At 42.2% G+C, this 22150-nt stretch overlaps 1 protein-coding gene across 9 annotated transcripts in view; it reads right to left on the bottom strand.

Moving 5' to 3' along the window:
• SHANK2 (SH3 and multiple ankyrin repeat domains 2) overlaps positions 1-22150 on the bottom strand; it is a 640917-nt gene that overhangs the window by 469962 nt on the left and 148805 nt on the right. For all 9 annotated transcript variants that reach the window (XM_065592634.1, XM_024100174.3, XM_005304567.4 and 6 more), the window contains one exon: positions 15738-15815. In XM_065592634.1, coding sequence (XP_065448706.1) covers positions 15738-15815 — 78 coding nt within the window. The remainder of the gene's footprint in view (positions 1-15737; positions 15816-22150) is intronic.

Consider the following 22150-nt stretch of genomic DNA (forward strand, 5'->3'; position numbering starts at 1 on the left):
ATTCCACGACAACATCCAGTACAAACTGGAAAGATCTATCAACAGCTAGTTATTACATAATCCTTATTACTGCTAGATGGTTGAGCAGTAATTTTAAGGGAGGATTAATTGAAACTAGATAATGCCTGGTTGCAACATCAGATGAAACACATAAGAGACAGAGCCAATAATAAAATAGATTTGACTTAATTTTCCTATTTTTCCCTTCCTGTGAATGCTATGCTAAATCAGAATACCATGAAATGCAATTTGATTCAGCAGAATTGTAGAAAAATCTAAGAATGATTCAGAGTTTCTGCTACATTACACTTACTCTGAAATTATTCTAGGTATTTAAATGTGGAGCAATCACAGCCAAGCAAACCTGGGAGTTACAGTGGGGTTAATGCACAAGACTTTTGCCCCTAAACCCAAGTTTAAACCCCAGAAAGGTCAGAAGTGGTTATATTTTCACAAATAGGCCCTTTTGCCAATGTTTTTTGGACCAAATGCTTACAATTGCTATTAATTGCTGTCTTCTATCTCAGCAGTTTTCAACCAGGGATCCGTAACCCCCTGGGGGTCCATAAGCAGGTTTCAGGGGTCCTGCCAAGCAGGGCTGCTGTTAGACTTTATGGGGCCCAGGACAGAAAACCCAAGCCTGAGCCTTAACCCTGCCATGCTAGGATGAAGCAAAAGCCTGAGAAACTTGGCTTTACGGTTTACTTGGCCACCCTGTGGCGTAGGGCACTGGGGAACTGCCCCGCTTGCTACCCCTTAATAGTGGCCCAAACTTTATATGCCGAAAAACAGTTGTTGTGGCACAGGTGGGCCGTGAAGTTTTTATAGCATATTTGGGGGGGCCTCAGAAAGAAAAAGGTTCAGATGTACTGTGTTTTCAAGGGATTTTGATTTTGCAAACACTTACTACAGAATATAGTGTTTAGTACATGTGTAGCCACATAGTTTGAAAAGTTCTTCGAGATACCTTAGAATTAAAGGTTTCAGAGTAGCAGCCGTGTTAGTCTGTATCCGCAAAAAGAACAGGAGTACTTGTGGCACCTAAATGCACCATACTAACAAGATACTTATTATTATTATTATTATTATATACATTTAGTGGATTCAGCCCATCCCAAACATTTGTTACTTTGCCAAAGTTTAACCATTTAGTGGAAAAAAATGTATATGATCATGTAATTAAAGATTGTATCATAATGGATATTCACAAGGGAATCAAATTAAAACTGTACAGGCACACTTAAATGTGTGTCCCTATGGGTGCTCCACTCCAGGTGAATGTGAAGCAGTACCCACTATGGCTGATGGGACTTGGAGTTGCGACAGTGAGTACTGTAGACAGTACTGTATGGCCTACTATAGTGTCTGCCATGGTATCTTGCATGATAGCATAGTGTTTGATAAATGTGTGTTCAGATGACCACATGGCCGCCTTACAGATATCAGGAATGAGTACGTTATGGAGGAAGGCAACAGATGTTGACATAGCTCGAGTAGAATGAGTTCTAATGCCTTCGGGCAGTTGAGCATTCTGAATGCGCTAACTGGATCTGATGCAGTCAGCGATCCACTTGGAAAAGTGTTGCTTAGAGATGGCCGCACCCTTCGATCTCTCGGTAGTGGAGACAAATAGTCGCGAGGACTTACGAAATGGTTTAGTCCTGTCTAAATAGAAGGCAATTGCTCGTCTGACGTCGAGGGTATGCAGAATGCCGCATGCGGAGTCTCATGAGGTTTGGAATAGAATGTAGGTAAGTATATTGGTTGGTTAAGGTGGAAGGTGGACACCACCTTAGGGAGAAATTTAGGGTGTGGTCACAGGGTAACTTTGTCTTTAGAAAAGGTTGTTTAGGGAGGGCATCAGGGCACTCATTTCCCCTACTCTCCTTGTGATGTCATAGCAACCAAGAAATCTACCTTCATGGATGTGTGAAGAAGAGAGGAGTAGCTAAGGGCTCAAATGGAGGTTTCATAAGACCGTGAAGAACGAGATTGAGATTCCATGCAGCTGCCAATGGATAAATCTCAGGGTAGAGATTTTGTAAACGCGTGAGAAAGTGTTTTATGATGGGGAGAGCAAAGAGTGAATAGCCGTCTAACAAATCATGGAAGGTGGTGAGGGCAGCAAGGTGTACTCTGATGGAGCTGAGCGAGAGTCCATCCTGTTCTAGTTTCAAAAGGTAGTCTAGGATGTGAGAAAGGGTCACTGGATGGGGTGTTAAGTGTTTATGTGAGCACCACAGGGAGAAATACAGCCCTTGTGTGCTTCCATGGCACCAAGAGCTGTTCTACTACTTCCCCCCGTATTGGCACTACCCGGTACAACAGATCCTGCTTGATTATATAGTATGGCCCTGTGCCTTTGGTTTTCCCTTCTACTGGCACGCCATTTACTTCTACTACCTCCTCCCTCACGTTTGCATATAGTGGTCCTGCCCAAAACATTCGCGTACGGGACCAATCTGGCCTGATTCTATTGACTTGGGTTCCCCTCCTTCTTCTGGGGTGCTTCTGCTCGTGCTGAGGGCCGTCTCTGGGTCTCCACGAGCCTTCCTCCCAACCAGGGCAGTTTTCTGGTTTGCTGCCAAGATCCTGGTTCCTAATCTTTTGTCTGCTCTCCTTTCCCGTCTGGATTTCCGGGACTTCCCAGGGGGTGAAAATAACTCTGGGGAAAACCCAGCAAAAATTGTGGTAGGATCATCCATGGGCACCTCACATTCTGCTCGGGGTTTATTTCCCTTCCCTAACTCAATGGAGGGGAGTAGGCTCTCGAACCCAGGAAAGTCCCTGCCAATTAAGACTGGGTAGGGGAGCTTGGGGACTACCCCTGCAGTCATCTTGGTAGTACTTCCCTGGATCTCAATCCGGAATGGAATTGTGGGGTAGAAATTTACTGTGCCATGGACACATGTCACTCCAGTGCTCTTGGCCCGGCTCAGTTGGTCTTGCCCCACTAATTTCCCTGAGACCAATGTGACAGCACTCCCAGAGTCCACCAAAGCTATGGTCTGGATGCCATTCATCTTTACTGGCCTGGTGTACTCATGTTGGGCCATCGCAACCCCCACCAGGCTGATTAGGCCACATTGGTCCTCGGGATCCCCCAGATTACATTGCATGGGCTCCCCCCTGTTGGGGCACTGGGCTGCTATATGCCCCAACTCCCCACACTCATAACAGCGATATCTCATTCCGGAGGTTGCCCTCTGTCTTGGGCCCTCTGACTCGCTTCCTCAACTCTCTCCCCCTGGACCTCCAGGTCCCTTTGGGGCCTCAGGCCGCTCCTTGGTGCCTGTTCTTCCAGCTATGGCTTTCCTGGAGTTCTCGATGATCCGGGGCCTCGGGGTTGGGACTGGTTTCCTAAAACGCCGTGTTTCACCTCCCGGGGTTTCTAACAGTTCACGGGCTGCCAGTTGTCTCTCTACAAAGGTGACTAGTTCATCATAGGTGGAGGGGTCATTCTGGCCTACCCAGGCTCAGAGGCCCGAGGGTAGTCCCCTCATATAGTGGTCCAGTACCAGGAGCTCCATCATTTTCTCTGAGCTGAGAGCCTCCGGGTGTAACCACTTCCGGGCTAGGTGGATTAGGTCAAATAGTTGTGATCACGGTGTCTTGTCTTCACAGTACTGCCATTCATGGAACCTCTGGGCTCTCAAGGCCGTTGTTACCCTTGCCCTGGCTAGGATCTCCGCCTTCAGTCGGGGGTAATCTGCTGCCTCCTCTGTGGTCATATCATAGTAGGCCTTCTGGGCCTCCCCGCACAAAAATGGGGCAAGGATCCCTGACCAATGGTCTCGGGGCCAGGCCTCCCTCAGAGCTGTCCTCTCAAAAGCCAGAAGGTACGCCTCCACATCATCCTCCCGGGTCATTTTCTGCAGACAGTAGCTGGCCTGTATGGTCCGTGTCCCATCATACCCGTGGCTCAGCTCCGTAAGAACCTTCACTTGGTTCACTAGTTCCTGCAGCATGGCCCATGGGTGGCCTGGGTCATCAGCAGGTGATTGGTCTCTTGCTGCAGCCGCATGGCCTCCTGTTGGGCAGCTGCCTGGACCCGGGTAGCCTCCTGCTGGGCGGCAGTGGCTTGCACCAATGCTTTGACCAGATCCTTCATCTTGAGGCAGGGTGGTTGTGACCCACTCTGGATTATGTTCACGGCGCAGAGATCCCACTCCTGACACCACGTGTGACAAGATGGTCAATATAGTATGGTGGGTCCTGCGCTTTTCTTGGTGGGGGGGCTAAAATACCACCCCTTACCCCTGCTCTTGGGGCACCGAGGGCCCCACTAGTGGCCCAGGAAAGTGGTAAAGGAGGGAAGCGGGGGAGGGGTCTGAGTTTGCTCCTCACTCTGAGTCCCAGCCCCTCTCAACCCCTGCAGGTTCTCACCCTCTTCCCCCTTGGGTGGGGTACCTTCAGTCCTTAAATGCTGGGGGAGGGAATGTCCCTCCCCTGCTGGGGTAGGGTCTCCCTTACTCCGGTTTTCTGTTCCTCCAAGTCTCACAGCACACCTCCAAGCTCCAATCCTCTCTCCTTCCTCCTTTCCCCTGACTGCCTGAAGCAGGGGGTTTTATTAAAAAAAAAATTAATGGAGATATCCCATCTTCTAGAACTGGAAGGGACCTTGAAAGGTCATCGAGTCTTCACTAGCAGGACCAAGTACTGATTTTGCCCCAGATCCCCAAGTGGCCCCCTCAAGGATTGAACTCACAACGCTCAAACCACTGAGCTATCCCTCCCCCCTATTTCTAACAGGGCCTTAATTGATTAAAGGTGCTCCAATTAACCTGTAGCAACCTCCCTAGTCTACAGAGAACCACGCCTTAATTAACCTAGGGTTTATATACTTCCCTTCTACCACTTCCCACTGCTCCCTGGCCCTCCTGTATCACACACCCCACAGGCCATCCTCTACACCTATTTTTAAATCTTTTACTAACACAGCATATACTTCACTATGCTATAGCCATACATTCTCTGTCATCAATTTCTCTCCCTCTCCCCACCCCTCCCCCAAAAAAGTTGTACTTCCTGACTTACTGGCTTTGCTTCCTTATGATCTTTACGGGCCAATACTTTTAAGTTAAAATATCCAAATCTCTCTCTTGTCTAGATGTTGCTTCCTAATTCCGTTCCTTCTTAATCCAAGTGTAACTAATACTAACAAATTCTGCACATACACATCAATTCTGTTGTACAGGTGTGTGGAGAAGGAGAGAAATATCGGATTCCATGAGGAAGGTCTGCACCCACTGTGCACCAGGAAGCTGTACTGCACTGGGATTCTCCGTACCCTAACACACTGAGGAGTGTTTTGAGGTATTTTGGAAGGGGGTGAGGATTAGGGAGTGGCTAGTGAATCAAAAAACTATGCAAACCCCAAAGAAGAGGAGGAACAAGAACCATTGGGGCTACAGCCCTGAATGTGTAGTAGTAGCTGCACAGTATCAATGCTGCTGCTCCATGACCTCAGCAGGAAAGGTTACTTCCTGTATTCTCCCCAGTACATCCAGCTGTATAGTACACTAAGATTTGATCCTTGATGATGATACTTTATGCTTATGTCATGAGAAACATTTAACTATTGTCCTGTCAACACTGTAAATTCAAGCATGGCAGGGAACCTGCTTACAACACAGTTGTCCCCTAACTCAGTCACCAACATTGTTCCAATTTCTAGTGTCAAATGGACCTCAGTGTTTCATGAGCTTTTTTTGTGTGGCTCTTCTATATTCTGAGGTATAATTTCAATTGTCAGATGTTTTCCCCACTATAATAGACTCCACTTGGAAATGTGGTGGGGTGTGTGTGTGTGTGTGTGTGTGTTTCTTTGAAAATGATTTATGGGAAGCTGCCCTCCGTTTTGGCAAAGCAGGCTGAAAGCTTGAAAAGAATATTATTCCAGTCTGTGGATTTTCTGCATAGCTGGGTAATCAGTGGAAACCCTTTGTCAAGTAATTAACACATACAAGAAACGATGTTTTGTTTTAATGTGACATGCCAAATTTCAAATATTAGTGGGCTACTTTGTATTAAAGTAAGTCTGTCATAGGTTTAGGGCCTGATCCAAAGCCCATTCAAATCTTTCCTTTAACTCCAATGAACTTTGGATTAGGTTTCCCCAGGCTATGTTCTGTGCCATGTTATTTGGCTGGGTGAAGAGGAAGACGTGTAGAAGGCAAATCCTTGCAACAATTATCTACTCTCAAAGCTATAAAAGCACACACAGAAAATCTGATGGCAAGAAGGTATAATGTGTATCCATAGAAACTGCAAAGCAAGCAAAATTAATTCTGTTCTTCCATCTTTAACGCTCCTGTAATTGTACCTAGTTCTTTGAAATATCTGAAATAGGTCTGTGATGTTACATACACATACACTAGAGAGTCAATTCCTAAGGGCAATATTCTTCCTAACGATGGACTTTCTTGAATTTGTAACTATTTTAAAATCAGATTATTAGTATTACTTCATCAGTGTTAATATCTTATTTTCTCAGTACAAAAACCCAGTCAAACATTCCAGTACAAATGCATGACAGTCACAATCTGCCCTATGTTTACAAAGTAGACTGCTGAACTGCTAAAATTTATTTTCTCAATCACAAATTGTGTGTTTAAACTAATACAAGATACAATTCTTACACCTTTATTCTCATGTAAATGCGTAATACAAACTCTCCATATCTCATGCAACTTTTTTAAGCCTCAATACCTTGACTACCTGGCTTGTTTGTGGGCATAAAATGTCAGAATCAGATTGCAAATATAGAACAGAGGTACATTGGATTGTAAACTCTTCTGGTCAGGAACTGTATCCTATCCTCCATTTCAACAGTGAAAAATCACAATGAGGCTCTTATCCTCATTGGGACCTATTAGCATTAGGATAATACTAACATTAAAAAAAATGAACCAAAAATGTATAGACCAAATTGTATAGTTTTACTCAAACCAGGGCAAAAGCAGGATCTTTTTGACAGGTTAACTAAGGACAGCATGCATCATGGCAAGACATCTGTAAATATTGTCATGGATACGCTGGAATGTTCGGGGACAAATTTTCCACACAGGTGCTTTAGGAAAAGAGTTACACCTCAGGGATGGGAATGTCAAAAACTTGGCTAGATCACACTCCCTTGTCAAGTTAATTAACACGCTCCATTAGTATTGCAATTACATAATCTACAAAGAGAGGAAGCACCTCTATTTTACATGTGTAAAGGTATATCTTAAGGGAATGGAGAGATGTTCATAATTTAAAATTGGCCTTATCACATTTTCATGCTTTCAAAAATAAATCAGAGAAAGAAGACTTTTTGTGGGTAAGAATCACTACCCCCTTTAAAAAAAAAAAAAAAAAAACTACTATCACTCAACGAGACAATTTACAGAATTCAAAATGTCCAAAAAAGCTTAGCAAAATAAAGGTTAGGCTTAGGGAAGCCTTTAAAGCAAACTGTCCATGTTGGATAATCAGAGAGGATATACATAAGGTTAAAGTTATATCCTCACTTTAATGCAGTTTCAAACTCCCATTAATGCTAAGGGGGGTTAGGCATGTCCAGTCCACCTCAGAGGGGTATTGTATAGATAATTCATTTGTTTTTGTGATGCACTTGGATACTATAATGATAAGCACCATACAAAAGCACCATACATTTGGAAATTAATAATTGTGTCTTCACATCATTATTTGAATGAGGGGGGGGGGAAGTAAATAAGGCCTGGGGCCACATACTGAGCCACACGGAGAAAACAAAATATTGAATATGTGCTCACTATGGGAGTAATGTCCATCCTGCCTTCTGAATTCCTCCTCCATGATGTCTGGGCTCTAGTAGGGAAGTTGAAAGCACAGGAGAGACAGCCTCCCTGCTCTCAGTTCTGGTACCTGAACCCTTCTGAGCAAGAGAAGCTAGGAGCAAAAATTTCAGAAAGTCTAACTTTGCCCCTGTAGCTCTCGACTGAGGCATGCACCGTTACTGTGTGGGGATGGTGCATGCACAGTCTGATCAGCACTAGGAGCTGTGAGAGGCTCAAGCATGCTCAGTGATGATGGAATTTTCTGAGATTTTAGAAGCTAAAATCAAAAATGTCTCTACTGAGCATGTGCAAACTGTTTTTTCCCTCCGAAGGCCTACATAACTTCCCCAAATTATGAAAATGTTCACAATGATGGGAAAAGGCACATACCTGCCACAAAGGCCACTCCTCTGCCAAACTTCAAGTCCCTGCTCCAGGGCATGGGGGCACTAGAGCTTTTTTAACATGGGCAAAACATATTTTTCCCTAGCTCCACGTTCTGAAATGACTCGATCATTTTGGCTGAAGGTTTCCAAAAACTTAATCATGGGGCAGAAATCTGGCATGGAAAAAAATTCAGTACAAACAGTTGAATTTTGGCAAAGTTATAAGTAATTAAAAATAGGGTAGTATAATGAGAAGTATCGGGCAACCTTAATAATAGGCAGTGTTACCAGCCACTGCTGACACTACTATTTCTGCTGAAGTTTGTACAGTACAAGCAAATTAAGTACTCATGTTGACCCATGTTGCACCCTCAAAGACAGCTCTGCCCTTTGTGTTGGACCTAGAATGCATCCCCAAGATAGTTCTTACGTATATTTAAATAGTGGGATTTTATACATACTGGCAAGTTATAAAGTTCTACATGTTCTTACCCTTATGGGTGTTTTTCCACGTAATACTGTATTGGATTTGCTTATGTAATACGAGCCATTGGAAAACATATGCAATATTTATATAGGGTTATTATCCATTTAAAAAAATTGAGATTGTTGTCTGACAAGATGCACATCTGCCAACTTCAAATTGCACCACAGAACTTCAGTAGCTCATGTATATTACAAAACATTGATGCTCCTGAACTACTAGATTAATATTGTAATATGTGGAAATAAATCTAACCGCATAAAATGTGTGGAGGTGGGGTGGGGTGGGGAATCAAGTGTGTGGTGGATGATTGATCATGGCAGGATACTGTAGATTCTCTAAAAGATCTTGCATAAAACTGGTGGAAATAACAGATTAATCTCATAACACAGAAAGAAGGATGCTGCAATATTCAAAGAGTCGCTCTAAGGGTTCTCGCTCATGCTCACATGGGAGCAGCACTGCAGCTGCTTATCAGGCCTTCCTAAAGTCCCATGATCCCTCTCGTCCCTACTGATTCTAGTCACAGTTGAAGACAACACCACTTATCCCCTCTTCCATTCAGCCACTGGAGCAGGAAGACCACCCCAACTGCCTCTTTTCGCCAAAAATCAGGCAGAAGAGAGATGATTCTACCTCTTTTTATCTACAATCAACAAGAGAGAATGTAATCCTAAAACAGCAATTATGTTAGATAACAGAAAGGCAACTAAGGATCTAGTCCTGCAAATTCTTACTCAGATTAAGGAGGCAGCTTCCATGAGTAAAGTTTACTTCCAGGAGTAAAGGTTTGCAGACTCGAGTCCCCAAAAACTGAGGAATGTTTCTTTTGTTCTCTGTTTTTGATTTTAACGTGAAGCTAAAGTTGTAGCCCAGATAGGAATGAAATCACATCATGACACTCTTATAGGCAGCACACAAGTTGGCACCCAAAATACAACTTTGTTTCTCAATTTTTATTAAAAAATAAATAAATGAAGTTTAGACAGACTTTGAAAACCACCCACAAAATTCAGGAAGTGTTTAGATACTTTAAGGAAAAGGTCAGTCTTCATATTGGACATTTTGAAGGTAGCTATTCCTCGAGAAAGACTAATTTCTTTTGACTTTAGGAAAATATAAATAAGCTATAACTGAGATGATATGTTTGAAAATAGCTAACGAGCATGTGCAGTAGCTATAGTGCACATTATTATGGACATACAAGAGGCTTCAGTGTTCAGTTCTGCTGATTACATGAATAAACATTGTTAGTATGCAAAATCCTATTAACTCAAGGGGATTTAGCATAATTTTGTAACAGTTCCATTTGTGTTGTCTGATTGACTGGGTCAACAAAATAAAGACAGATGGCACTGAATTAATTCTAATGCTTCTTTATTGCAATGCTGACATTACAGTTTCCTCTGCTGCATTCACAGCAACTACAGCTTCCCCAGTTTAACATTCTCCACAACTAAAAATGATACCATCTAGTGAAATATGTTAATATCTACACTGGACATAGTACCATGACACTGTATTCATTTAAGGTATGTCTATACTCCAATTAAACACCCGCGGCTGTCCCATGTCAACTGACTCAGACTCGGGCTAGGTGGCTGTTAAATTATGGTGTAGGCGTTCGGGCTCAAGCTGGACCTGAGCTCTGGGACCTTCCCCACTCACAGGAGAGAGTGATGAGCCTGAACCACCTACACCACAATTAAACAGCCCCTTAGCCTGAGCCCTGAGAGCCCAAGTCAGCTGACATGGGCCAGCTGCACGTTTTTAATTGCAATGCAGACTTACCCATACAGAACAAGCAGCTTTATAAAGGATAAGGTGCTCCAGTCCAGGTAGAGTAAAATGAATTGAATGCATTAGTCCTCACCGCCTTAGGAAAAGGGACCCCCCAAAAAATAAAAACCCCAATCCATGCAAATAATATAAATGACTGCATAACATACATAGGGATTGTTGTCCCACAATAATAGGGTATGGGTCACTAGCCAGCTATGCAGCAGCACTTCTGAGGTTTCCAGCTCCCACTTGCTAACCTGCTGTGCCTGTGCTTCCAGCATGGTTTGGCTCATCTGACCCTTCCAATCATTAGGAACCTGACAACCACCAATAGTAGATTTTACACAGATGTATGCATTTGCCTATTTGTCCTTTTCCTAGTTTTCTGATAAGGACACAAAGAGACAGACTACTGCTGTGATTAATATAAAAGGAGAAAAAATAAACAAAGGATGTTCAACCTTTCACGCCTCATTTATATCATGTTTACTCACACCACAAGAAATTTCAGAACAAGAAAGAAAACTGATTCTCAAAGGAAATAAAGTAATGAAAAAAATCTAACATCTCTTACAGAGACAGACCACTGGCACATACCCTGCCTCTTAAGAGAGAATTTATGTTTCCAATTTTGTTACTTCCATCTGTTTTTTTAATCCATCTCTGGATGGGTAGTCGGAATCGTTATGTTGGCCTCCCATGCTGTCTTACTTGAAACCATTAAGTTGAAGTGCTTAACAGCACCTAGTAACTTGTGCATTTGTCTCACGTTGCATTATGCCATGTCATACTGGGTGGTGATCTATTACAAGTGTGAACCTGGTATCTAAGAGATAATACCTTAATGCACTATGTCTCAAAGCAGGGGACATGTTTCCAAGCTTGAGAATGAACTGGCCAGAGTTGCATACAGAGTTCTTAGCTGTTCTCCAGAGTCTCAGCTTTCATGTTAAAAAAAAAAGTTAGTCTCAAGCAATTATGGTGGTTTGGAAAACCTTCAGTGTGAAGCAAGTGTAACCAATGCAGCAGGCATCTGCCTGAGTTTTCAGAGAATCTTTAATGTTAGCTCAGAGGTATGATTGGCTCCATTCATGTTCATTGGAGCTAACTCAGATGCCAATTATGATACATTTAAACATCAACATGACTTAACTACTCCACTATTCAAAGCATGTAAGAAAGGACAGGAAGTATTATATTATGAGCTCTATTCCAGTGTTGTCTGAAGTGGCCTGAGGGCATGGTATAAAAGATATATGAATTAAAATAAGGAAGCCTTTAATACCACATTGCAGAGTTGAAAAGGGGTGCAATTGCTTTCATTTTCCTGAAAGGGGGCTCACTTTGGGAAATACTACCTTAATGCTTCCAGCTCCTACTTCACAATAAGACATTTTTCAATCATACTGTACCATTGCTTTCGATACAACTTTCTACTTATAGAATTGAATGTTCTTCTCTTTCCCTCTCTTGGTACAGGACAGCTCTCAATCCTGTCTCTGACACATTAGTTTGCATTATGAATGGTTTATTAAAGTCCAGACTAATTAACACAGATTCTGAAAAAGGGGTCTTCTTCGGGATATCTAAAGGTCCCTGACATTCCCTTGGCCAGATTACTTTTTTCCTTTTGGGTTTCTTAATTAAGCCTGTCAAGATGCTGTAATATGAGAAAACTGTGGAATGAATTTCTGGCAAATCTTGGCTAATCCCATGAAAGATTTCACTTTCATTTTGGTGGTAGCCTCTGCTTTTATCATTGATACTTCAACTTTTACTTCCTCATTCCTAGTATCCCTGATTTCTGGCTTCAGAGCTGCCTAGTAGATGTTGCTGGGGATTAATAATCAACCACTGTTAGATATGCCACACACTGACCTGACTCTCCAAAAGGGAAAATAAAAGCAAAAAAATCCAAACAATCTCTTAAAGAGATATATGACCCTGTCACATATCAATAGCTTGTGATCCCAACACATTGTTAATGGAAATTCTTTAAACTGTGTCTGTCACTTGGCACTAGAATACCAGATACTATAGTCATGGGGGACCAAATGGATAGAGGAGATTTAGCAAATTTGAAGCATCCCCTCCAGACACAGTGACTGGACTTGCTGTTTGTGCACATCCTTCATAGTACAGCATCCAAAACTCAAACCTAGACTCCTGTAGTTTATAGGCAGCAACTCTATCAGACTGCAAAAAAAGCTGGTCTCTGGCTACGTCAGTGGAAACCCAGCACAGCTTGTCTCAGCGGGGCATCACTTGTTGTATGTCTTACACACCATACCTGAGATAATCACTAAACAAGGCATTAACAACACTAGTACATCAACTGTTTTGAGTTCTGTATTCAATAGCTTGTACAACTGCTACCCTTATTGGCAGTCTCACTAGAGGAGCCATTCTGATATTTGGACTACAAAATTGACTCTACTTGTGAGATCAACTGTAAGAGGTGAGTGAAAGTTCATAAAATGTCACAATAACCTATAACAATAAATCTTGTAGGGAAAAGGTGCAGAAAGGAGACAGACTGAATTAGTTCAAACAAAAAAGGCCTACTGATATAATTCAAGGACTCTGTTAAGAATATGCCTGATGAACAAGAACAGTGTGAGACCAGAAATCAATGAACCAAAATTGGTGTGTCAGAAATTCGGTCTAACTGGTGAACAAAAAAATGAAAGGACAGGCTATTCCACCCATCACTCCCTTTAGGGGTTCTCATTGCCATCACTCCCGTGGGGGGAAAAGCTAGCTACCACGATGCTGACTGACCGAAAGACAAGAGAAGGGGAAGGAGACAGCTTCACTCTCGTGGATGCCACCCCCATGTCTCTTAGGACTTCAGACCTTTTTATCCTTATGTCCTGACAAGGCCAGGCCAAAGAGAGGGAGTTAGATGACCTCAACAGAGGCTCCTGATAAATCCCAAATAACATCTGGGATGTGAAACTGTCATCCCCCCTCACACACACATACACCTTCTGTGTTCTTTTCCTTCCCCACCTTCTTTCTTTCTCTTTTCTATCCATCCTCTTTTACCGTCTGTCCAATAAGACTATTTTGCAACACTGCTGTAAGCCTGTGACCAGAAAGAGGCAGCTAAATTCAATGCCCCAAACAGCCCAATGCTTGTACAATTTTGCCTAATCTCAGAGTGGTTGATAAGACCACGTATAGTGCCTATGTTTCTCCAGCAGTGAGGCTGCAAATGAGAATCAACATCAGAGACAGAAGCTAGATTTTCTCTCTTCGCTATTTTTTCTCTCCTCCTTTTATGTATGTTTGTCTTGTTTTCTTCTAGGAAACAGGATCAGACTTTAATAGCAACAACAACAGCTCTAGCCCATCTTAACTAATTTCTTCTCCTTTCCACAAAAAGTACAAGTTATTACCATCTAAAACACTGTCAAACATGGAGGTTTTCCTTCTAAAAACTCTCCAGCTAAAGAGAAAGAGACCAAGGAATGTTGTTAAAATGAAAGCCTTGCTTAATAATTAACATTTCAAATTCTTTAATTGCCCCCTCCAGCCCCCATTTCTTTAATAAAGGGTTAAAAGGATTTTTAATAATGTGTTTGGCATGGTACTAAGCAGGCTGATGCCTCTGTATACCAAACCCTGAGCCTTGTTTAAAACTGTTTGATGTTGGACCATGACTGGATTATGTTAACACCTTTAACTCATTGGGCACATATATTCCATCTGAATTAATACAACAGGGCTAAGGAATACTAAATTTCTCTGCCCCCTTAAAATGATTCATTCCTGAACCGGGACGAAGCTCCTTGGTATGGTGGTGAGGGAAAGATTTAATCACTTGTACTGTATCTGTTCCATTATGAAAATGGTGGTTGATATGTTTTAAAAGTACTAGGTACTGTGACAGGGTCAGGCCAGATGTCTACAAGAGAGTGGTCGAAGGTAGATACATTAGTTTCAGGTTAAGCAGGTCCCTTTTCCCTGGGTAAGATAACAGGGATTATTCCAGAACACTCAGGAACTTTCTATAACTAATTAAGGCAGGCAGGCTAATTAGGACACATGTAGCCAATTGGGAAGCTGCTAGAATTAATTAAGGCTAATCAGAACACCCGGTTTAAAAAGGCTCTCACTCCAGTTAGTGAGGTGTGCATAAGGAGCTGGGAGTGAGAGGACGTGCTGCTGGAGGACTGAGGAGTACAAGCAGAAGTGGCGCCAGGGTTTTTGCCGCCCTAGGCAGCAGCGCTCCTCCTCTGAAGCTGCGTTCTCGGCAGCGGGGGTCCTTCCGCTCCGGGTCTTCGGGGCACTTCAGCGGCAGGTCCCGGAGCGAGTGAAGGACCTGCCGCCAAATTTCCGCGGAAGACCCGGAGCGGAAGAAGCCCCTCTGGGCGGCCATGGTTCTTGGCAGCGTTTCCGGAGCCGCTTTTCTTCCCGCCCAGAGGAATCGCCACCAAAATGCTGCCCCCCACATCCTGCCGCCCTAGGCGACTGCCTAGTGGAAGCGCCAGCCCTGAGTACAAGTGTTAACAGACATCAGGAGGAAGGTCCTGTGGTGAGGACAAAGAAGGTGTTGGGGGAACACATGAGGAAGTAGCCCAGGGAATTGTAGCTGTCGCACAGCTGTTCCAGAAGGCACTCTAGACAGCTTCAGTCCACAGGGACCTGGGCTGGAACCCGGGGTAGAGGGCAGGCCCGGGTTCCCCGCAAACCTCTCAACTCCTGATCCAACACAGGAGGTTCCACCGGAGGGGAAGGTCTCTGGGCTTTTCCCCGACCCACATGGTGGATCAGCAGAAACTGCGGGGATTGTTCTTACTCTTTTTTCCCCATACTGGCCAGTGATGAGGTTATCTGAGTGAACAGCAGATTTAAGCCATGAAAGTGACCAAACTGAGGGCTACTGTGAATCTCTGAGGCGAGCAAAATAAGCGCAGGATTCACCAAGGTAGAGGAGGAACTTTATCACAGTACATATTAAAATGATGGTCCAAAGCCACAAAGTTTGCATCTGAATCTGAATGTCCTAAAGCTTGAAAGTGTTTGAATCAGAGATTTTTTTTCCAAGCCCACTTAAAATATCATGGTCTCAAACTTTACTGCAGAAATAACTGGGTTACTCGTCTGTTTCCATCTTAGAATGAAATCCCCCCTGGCACCCCATGCAGAAGGCCAGCACCAGTCCAATATGTCATATAAGTCAAAACAGGGTTGAAGAATGCATAGGCCTTTTGCAGATCCTCTGCACAAGGGCAAATTTCATCCTTAAAGATAGTCTTTTCTTTTTTTTTTTTTTACCTGAAACGAAGATTGGCTGTTATAATTCTTTAACTCCTTGTTGGCTCCTCGAAACAACAGAACTCTTGCACAGCTGTCCTGCAAATTGGAGAAGGAGGAACTTGTTAATTATAATCTTTAATCACCAAAAACAGCCTTTAAATTATAAGATTTGGTGGTGATTTTGGCATATGTTTTTGAACATAAAACAATAAGTCAACAGTCCAAGAAATATGAAACTCTCTTCCAATCGAGGATTTAATTGATTAAAATAATTTTAATTTCCAATATAGTTGGAAAATTCTTAAATACTGTAGTTATGGGCACAGTTCAATTTTCCAATGTACTGGAAACAGCATAAGAACATAAGAATGGCCATACTGGGTCAGACCAAAGGTCCATCTAGCCCAGTATCCTGTCTTCTGACAGTGGACAATGCCAGGTGCTTCAGAAGGAATGAACAGAACAGGTAATCACCAAGTTATCCATCCCCTGACACCCATTCCCAGCTTCTGGCAAAGAGAGGTTAGAGACACCATCTCAGCCCTGCATGCAAGTGTAAGTAACAATTAAGGGGACCGCAGTATTTATTGAGATTTAAATACCTTGTTAACAATTCAGAAAAACATATTACAAAAATTCCATCAAGTTATTAAACAAATCAGATTTTACAGCAAAATTAGTATTTTCAAATTAAACTTTGTACGTTAAAGGTCTTTGATCATGTTGATACCTTCCAGCCAATGGGAACTGTTCAAGGAATAAATTATTGTGTTATATGATCAAGGGTACCACAACCTGGCCCTAAATATTTAATATAGACATCCACTAAACAGAAAGGACAGATTATTACCACAATTTTACTTTGATTTATCAGCATATATCTCAAACTAAGCAATTAGCAGTTTTTAATGCAACAGTATATTTAATACAAGTTTTTTGAGCTGCTCATACTATAACAAAGCCAGTCCTCCATACACAAATAACAATACCACAACACAAAACTAATATACCCCAACCTCCTCTCCAAATGATGAGAGACCAGTTTACATGAGATCAGGTTCTGCTACAGAATATGTAGTTGAAATCCTATCAGTATAATTTTTTAGTTGAATACACTGTATTGCAGTAAGACACTAGTTTATACTGTTGTAAAATATTACTGATTACACTGCTCTACAGCCAAAATTCTTCTGAAATAAATGTAGTCAAACTTTACTAATTCTGGGTCACTGAAAACGAAAATGATGCTTAAAATTGTTGATTGGCTCTAGTTTTCAAGATATGCTATTGGGTCAGTATATACGACCCTTGACTTGGGAATGGCGGAGGATAAGTGAGTTATAAAGGGAAGGGATCTCAATTTAAACCAGAAATGACTAAAATACATCTTTGACTGGATCTATGAATAAATCTATGACTGGGTTTGGACAGTACTTGCTTTTTAGGCAAAACAATGAATGATGCAATCTGAAGCTGGTATTGCATCATACATGATATGAATTGCATCATGTTATTCCTAGAAGTCATGGATGATGCCATCATAACGACGCTTACATCACTCTGCTGAACAAATTGCCCTATATCAGCTCTAGAAATCATACAGTGTCGTGCTCTCTTATTTGTCAGTGTTTGATTTTGCAAAGGGACACATTTCTGTTTAGCCAAAGTGAGCAGAGATGCCTCGTACTTGTGTGAACAGTGCAGATAACTTCTGCTATGTTTGTGGTGAAGTGACTTTTGCATCACAAAAGTGCAGTATAACCACTATGGTTAAGAAAGCCTATCACCTTTATTTTGGCTGCAAAATTGGAGATCAGGACAAGAGGTGGGCCCCACACATATGCTGCAACACTTGTGCAACAAATCTTCGCCAGTGGTTGAACAGGAAAAGGAAATCTATGCCTTTTGCAGTGCCAATGATTTGGAGAGAGCCAACAGATCATACCAGCAATTGTTACTTCTGCATGGTGCCTCCAGTTGGGAAGGGTGTGTCAAAGAAGAAAAAGGTGGACTGTGCATTTTCCAAACATTCCATCAGCTATACGCCCAGTACCCCACGGAGAAGGACTGCCGGTTCCTGGTGCACCAGAATCATTCTCACTTGAGTCAGACGAGGAAGAGGAAGAGGATGAAACTTCTGGTCCTGAACCATCAATGTCACAGGACCCACATTTTCTCCCATCCTCCTCCTCTGAACCACACCTCATAACACAAGGTGAACTGAATGACCTTGTCAGGGATTTGGAACTACCCAAGAGTAAGGCAGAGCTGTTGGGCTCCAGACTACAGCAGTGGAATCTCCTGGCAGGTGATGTTAGGGTTTCCATGTTCCGCGACTGTCAAAAGGATCTTGTCCCATTCTTCTTCATGGAAGGTGATCTTGTAGCCTGCAACAACATGGATGGTGTGATGGCAGCCCTCAACATCGTTCATGATCCAGATGAGTGGAGACTGTTCATTGATTCATCGAAGACGAGTCTTAAAGCTGTTTTACTGCATAATGGCAATGTTTTGCCATCAATTCCAGTTGGTCATGCAGTCCATATGAAGGAAACCTATGACAACATGAAACAACTTTTGAGGTGCATAAACTATGACAGTCATTGGAGCCTGGGAGGAAAAGTGTTCAGCATCCACCACTTGTTGAATCAAGGAAGATTTTGTTACCACCCTTACACTTCAAGCTGGGTCTGATGAAGAACTCTGTCAAGGCCATTGACAAAACACAAGCAGCTTTCAAGTACCTCCATGGAAAATTTCCAAGGTTAAGTGAAGCTAAGATAAAGGAAGGTGTCTTTGTTGGTCCTCAGATTCGTGAACTTCTTCGAGATGATGCATTTGACCATGCACTGCGTGGCAAGGAAAAAACGGCATGGAAAGCCTTCCAGTTAGTGGCAATAAATTTTCTCGGAAATAACAAGGCAGGTTGTCACTAAAGATACATTTTTTGCACTCTCATCTAGATTTTTTCCCACCGAACTGCAGAGCAGTGAGCGACAAGCACGGCGAGTGATTTCACCAGGACATTGCAACAATGCTATCAGGGCAAATGGAGCCCATCAATGCTTGCAGAGTATTGCTGGACAGTGACAAGAGATGCTCCATTTAATGAATACAAGAGACAAGCCAAGAAGTGCCGAGTAGACACTGAATAGGACTAAACTATGTACATAATAGTTTTTTGCCTTTTGTTTCATAATAAATTTTATTTATATAACCCTTTTGCTGATTTTTAAAGTATTACATAAACAGGACAGGTGAAATATTATCATGTAAAGAAACCATAAACACATGAAAAGACCTAGGTTTACAATTTATGATTAAAACTCTACTATCTACACAATATACATAGACATAAAATGTAAAAACTTAAATATCTTAGAAACAGTAGCCAATCAGTTGTTTTAATTGTCATATTTGAATTCAGCACATCAAAATACATAATAAATAGCACATTTTATCTCTGAAGCAGACAACTTCTCAAAAATTGTAGACCAGTGTTATAACCTCATAGAAATTTTTCTATAGATCTGACATTTTTCAGCGCACTTGACTTTTTCTTGATCCATATATAGTATTCTATTTCCACATGTCGTCTTTAATGTTCATCTCAGGACCTGTACTAAACCAGTCCACAATTCAGAATGTTTTTATGTGTCTTGTCTATTAGCTCGGCTGTGCATTTTGGATTTGTTGTCATGTTACATAAGAAAGTTCCAGTCAACGAGATAGTTGAATGTGCTATCTTCTGCTTATAAATATAATACTAAGTGTGCAGCTACAGAGAACAGAGCACATAATTTACTGTTTTTGTGACAAGCTTATAAATCAAATCCTGATTCACAGACGGGTGTACATACGGAGACTGCCCTTAAAAGTAATTTTCCTCATTCTGCTTTCCGATATACTGAGCCAGATCCTTGGTCCTGGTAAATCCCTTCTACTGCCCCCTTCAGCACAAAGAGGACTTATAGTTGCCCTAACTGGCCCCTGGGTGCTCCCAGGATCAGGGTTCCATAAAGACAGATAACATAAAGCCCTTTTTGCCACCTACTCCCTGTTCTGCTTGACAGGGTAAATCAAGCAGGTTGGCTCTGCATTTCTAGCAGGGCCGGCTCTAACTTTTTTGCTGCCCCAAGCAGCAAAAAAAACCGCCGCCAGAACCCCCCACGCCGAGCGCCACGCCCTGCGCCGCCCCCCCCCCCGAGCACCACGCCCCCCCCCGAGCGCCACGCCGCCGGAGCGCCCCCCCCGTGGAATGCCGCGCCGCGCTGCCCCCCGCCACCCCAAGATTGGCCGCCCCTTACCAGGTGCCGCCCCAAGCATGTGCTTGGTTGCCTGGTGCCTGGAGCCGGCCCTGATTTCTAGTCAGGATTCTAGCACCTGTCACTGAGAGGTAATTTAATATTTTTAAAATGGATAGGATGCTAGACAATATAGTTATATATAGGACCCTACCAAATTCATGGTCCATTTTGGTCAATTTCATGGTCATCGGATTTTAAAAATCATAATTTCATGATTTCAGCTATTTAAATCTGAAATTTCATGGTGTTGTAATTATAGGGGTCCTGACCCAAAAGGGAGTGGTGGGGTGGTCATAAGGTTATTATAGTGGGGGTTGTGGTACTGCTACTGTTACTTCTGCGCTGCTGCCGGTGGTGGCGCTGCCTTCAGAGCTGGGCACCTGGAGAGTGGCGGCTGCTAGCCGGGAGCCCAGCTTTGAAGGCAGAGCCACCGCTAGCACCAGCGCAGAAGTAAAGATGGCATGGTATGGTATTGTCACCCTTACTTCTATGCTGCTGCTGGCAGGGTGCTGCCTTCAGAGCTGGGCACCTGGCCAACAGCCACCCCTCTCTGGCCGCCCAGCTCTGAACGCAGTGCAGAAGTAAGAGTGGCAATACCGTGACCCCCTAAAATAACTTTGCGACCTCCTTGCAACTCCCTTTTGGGTCAGGACTCCCAATTTGAGAAACACTGGTCTCCCCCATGAAATCTGTATAGTATAGAGTAAAAGCACACAACACCAGATTTCACAGTCCGTGACATGTTTTTCATGGTTGTGAATTTTGGTAGGGCCCTAGTTATATAGTATTTCCTACCTATGCAAAGAACCACATCAAACCAATAGCTCATATATCTATGTTTTTTTTATTATTTTTTTAAATTCATGGGACCATAATGTTTTTCCAAAGATTTTTACATATTAATAATCAGCCAAGAGAAAATTCAAGTGCTATAGCCTAAAGAAAGAGCTAAAGATTTAAATAATGTTGACAGGGCTTTTGTTCTAGCATGCCAACAAGTGACCCCCATTTCAAATGCATACCAGATGATCATAGGCTGGCGCACTGCATGTATCATTCATGTAATATTTACTATTACAATATGTTCTACTAGAAAATATGGGAAGTGTGGATTACAAGCTTGCATATTAAAGATCCAACTTTTCTGACTTGGTCCACAATTTGATCATTAAGGTATTGTGTGTCCTGAAACTTACAGTATTTATAAACTGATTATTTAATTTTCAGATTCACATTTATTTTATAATTTATTTGTCTTTCATAAAACACAAAATAGTTCTGAAAATATATTTCCCCTTCCCCCGCCCCTCTCTTTTTACAGTTCCTATCCAACAGTTCAACTGTTCTGGTTTATTTCAGGGTTTTACAAATTTTAGTACATTTGTATTGTTTGGGCAATTAATATGTGTACTAAGCTTTAGCTCACAGGGAGTTTTATAATCACAAAATATTGGGATTTAGGGTGTTTTATAAAACATGAGAGACTCTGCCCATGGTACAATGTGCAGGACAGAATTGCAACACTTTGCAGGTCCTTTTTGCTTAAATTTCAGTTTATATATTGGCTATGCTTTCAAATTAAATACATTGGGATTCTACAATAGTTATTTCATGCCTTTTAAAATTTTGGACATGATTTAGAAATGTAAATGCAACTGTTGTGTTTGCTGCAACACCACAATATAATTTTATTCCTATTGCCTTATCAATAGAGTTAATCAAAAATTTTCCATCAAAGATGTACCATGAAAATGGTATTTTTCACTAAAATGAAAGTTCTCATAGAGTATGTTTGTTATGGTTGAATTTTTTTATAAACAGATTATTTTCCAGTTTGCCCCCTTCTCTCTCCTTCCCCCCTCTTTTTATTTTTTCCCTTTCAGTGAAAAGAGAGATAAAAAGGAAGGGGATGGGGAAGGATTAGAAAACATTTCTTATAGCAAAGAGCTGAATCTATTTAGCTAATAAAGAGAAGGTTAAAAGCTGATTTGATTAGCTTATAAGTATCTACAAGGGGAACAAATATTTAATGATGAGCTCTTCAATCTAGCAGAGAAAGGTATAACAAATCCAACTGCTGGAAGTTGAAGGTAGGTAAATTCACACAGGATATACGGTTCAAAA

The sequence above is a fragment of the Chrysemys picta genome, chromosome 4, assembly GCF_011386835.1.
Source record: "Chrysemys picta bellii isolate R12L10 chromosome 4, ASM1138683v2, whole genome shotgun sequence".
Classification (NCBI taxonomy): Eukaryota; Metazoa; Chordata; order Testudines; family Emydidae; genus Chrysemys; species Chrysemys picta.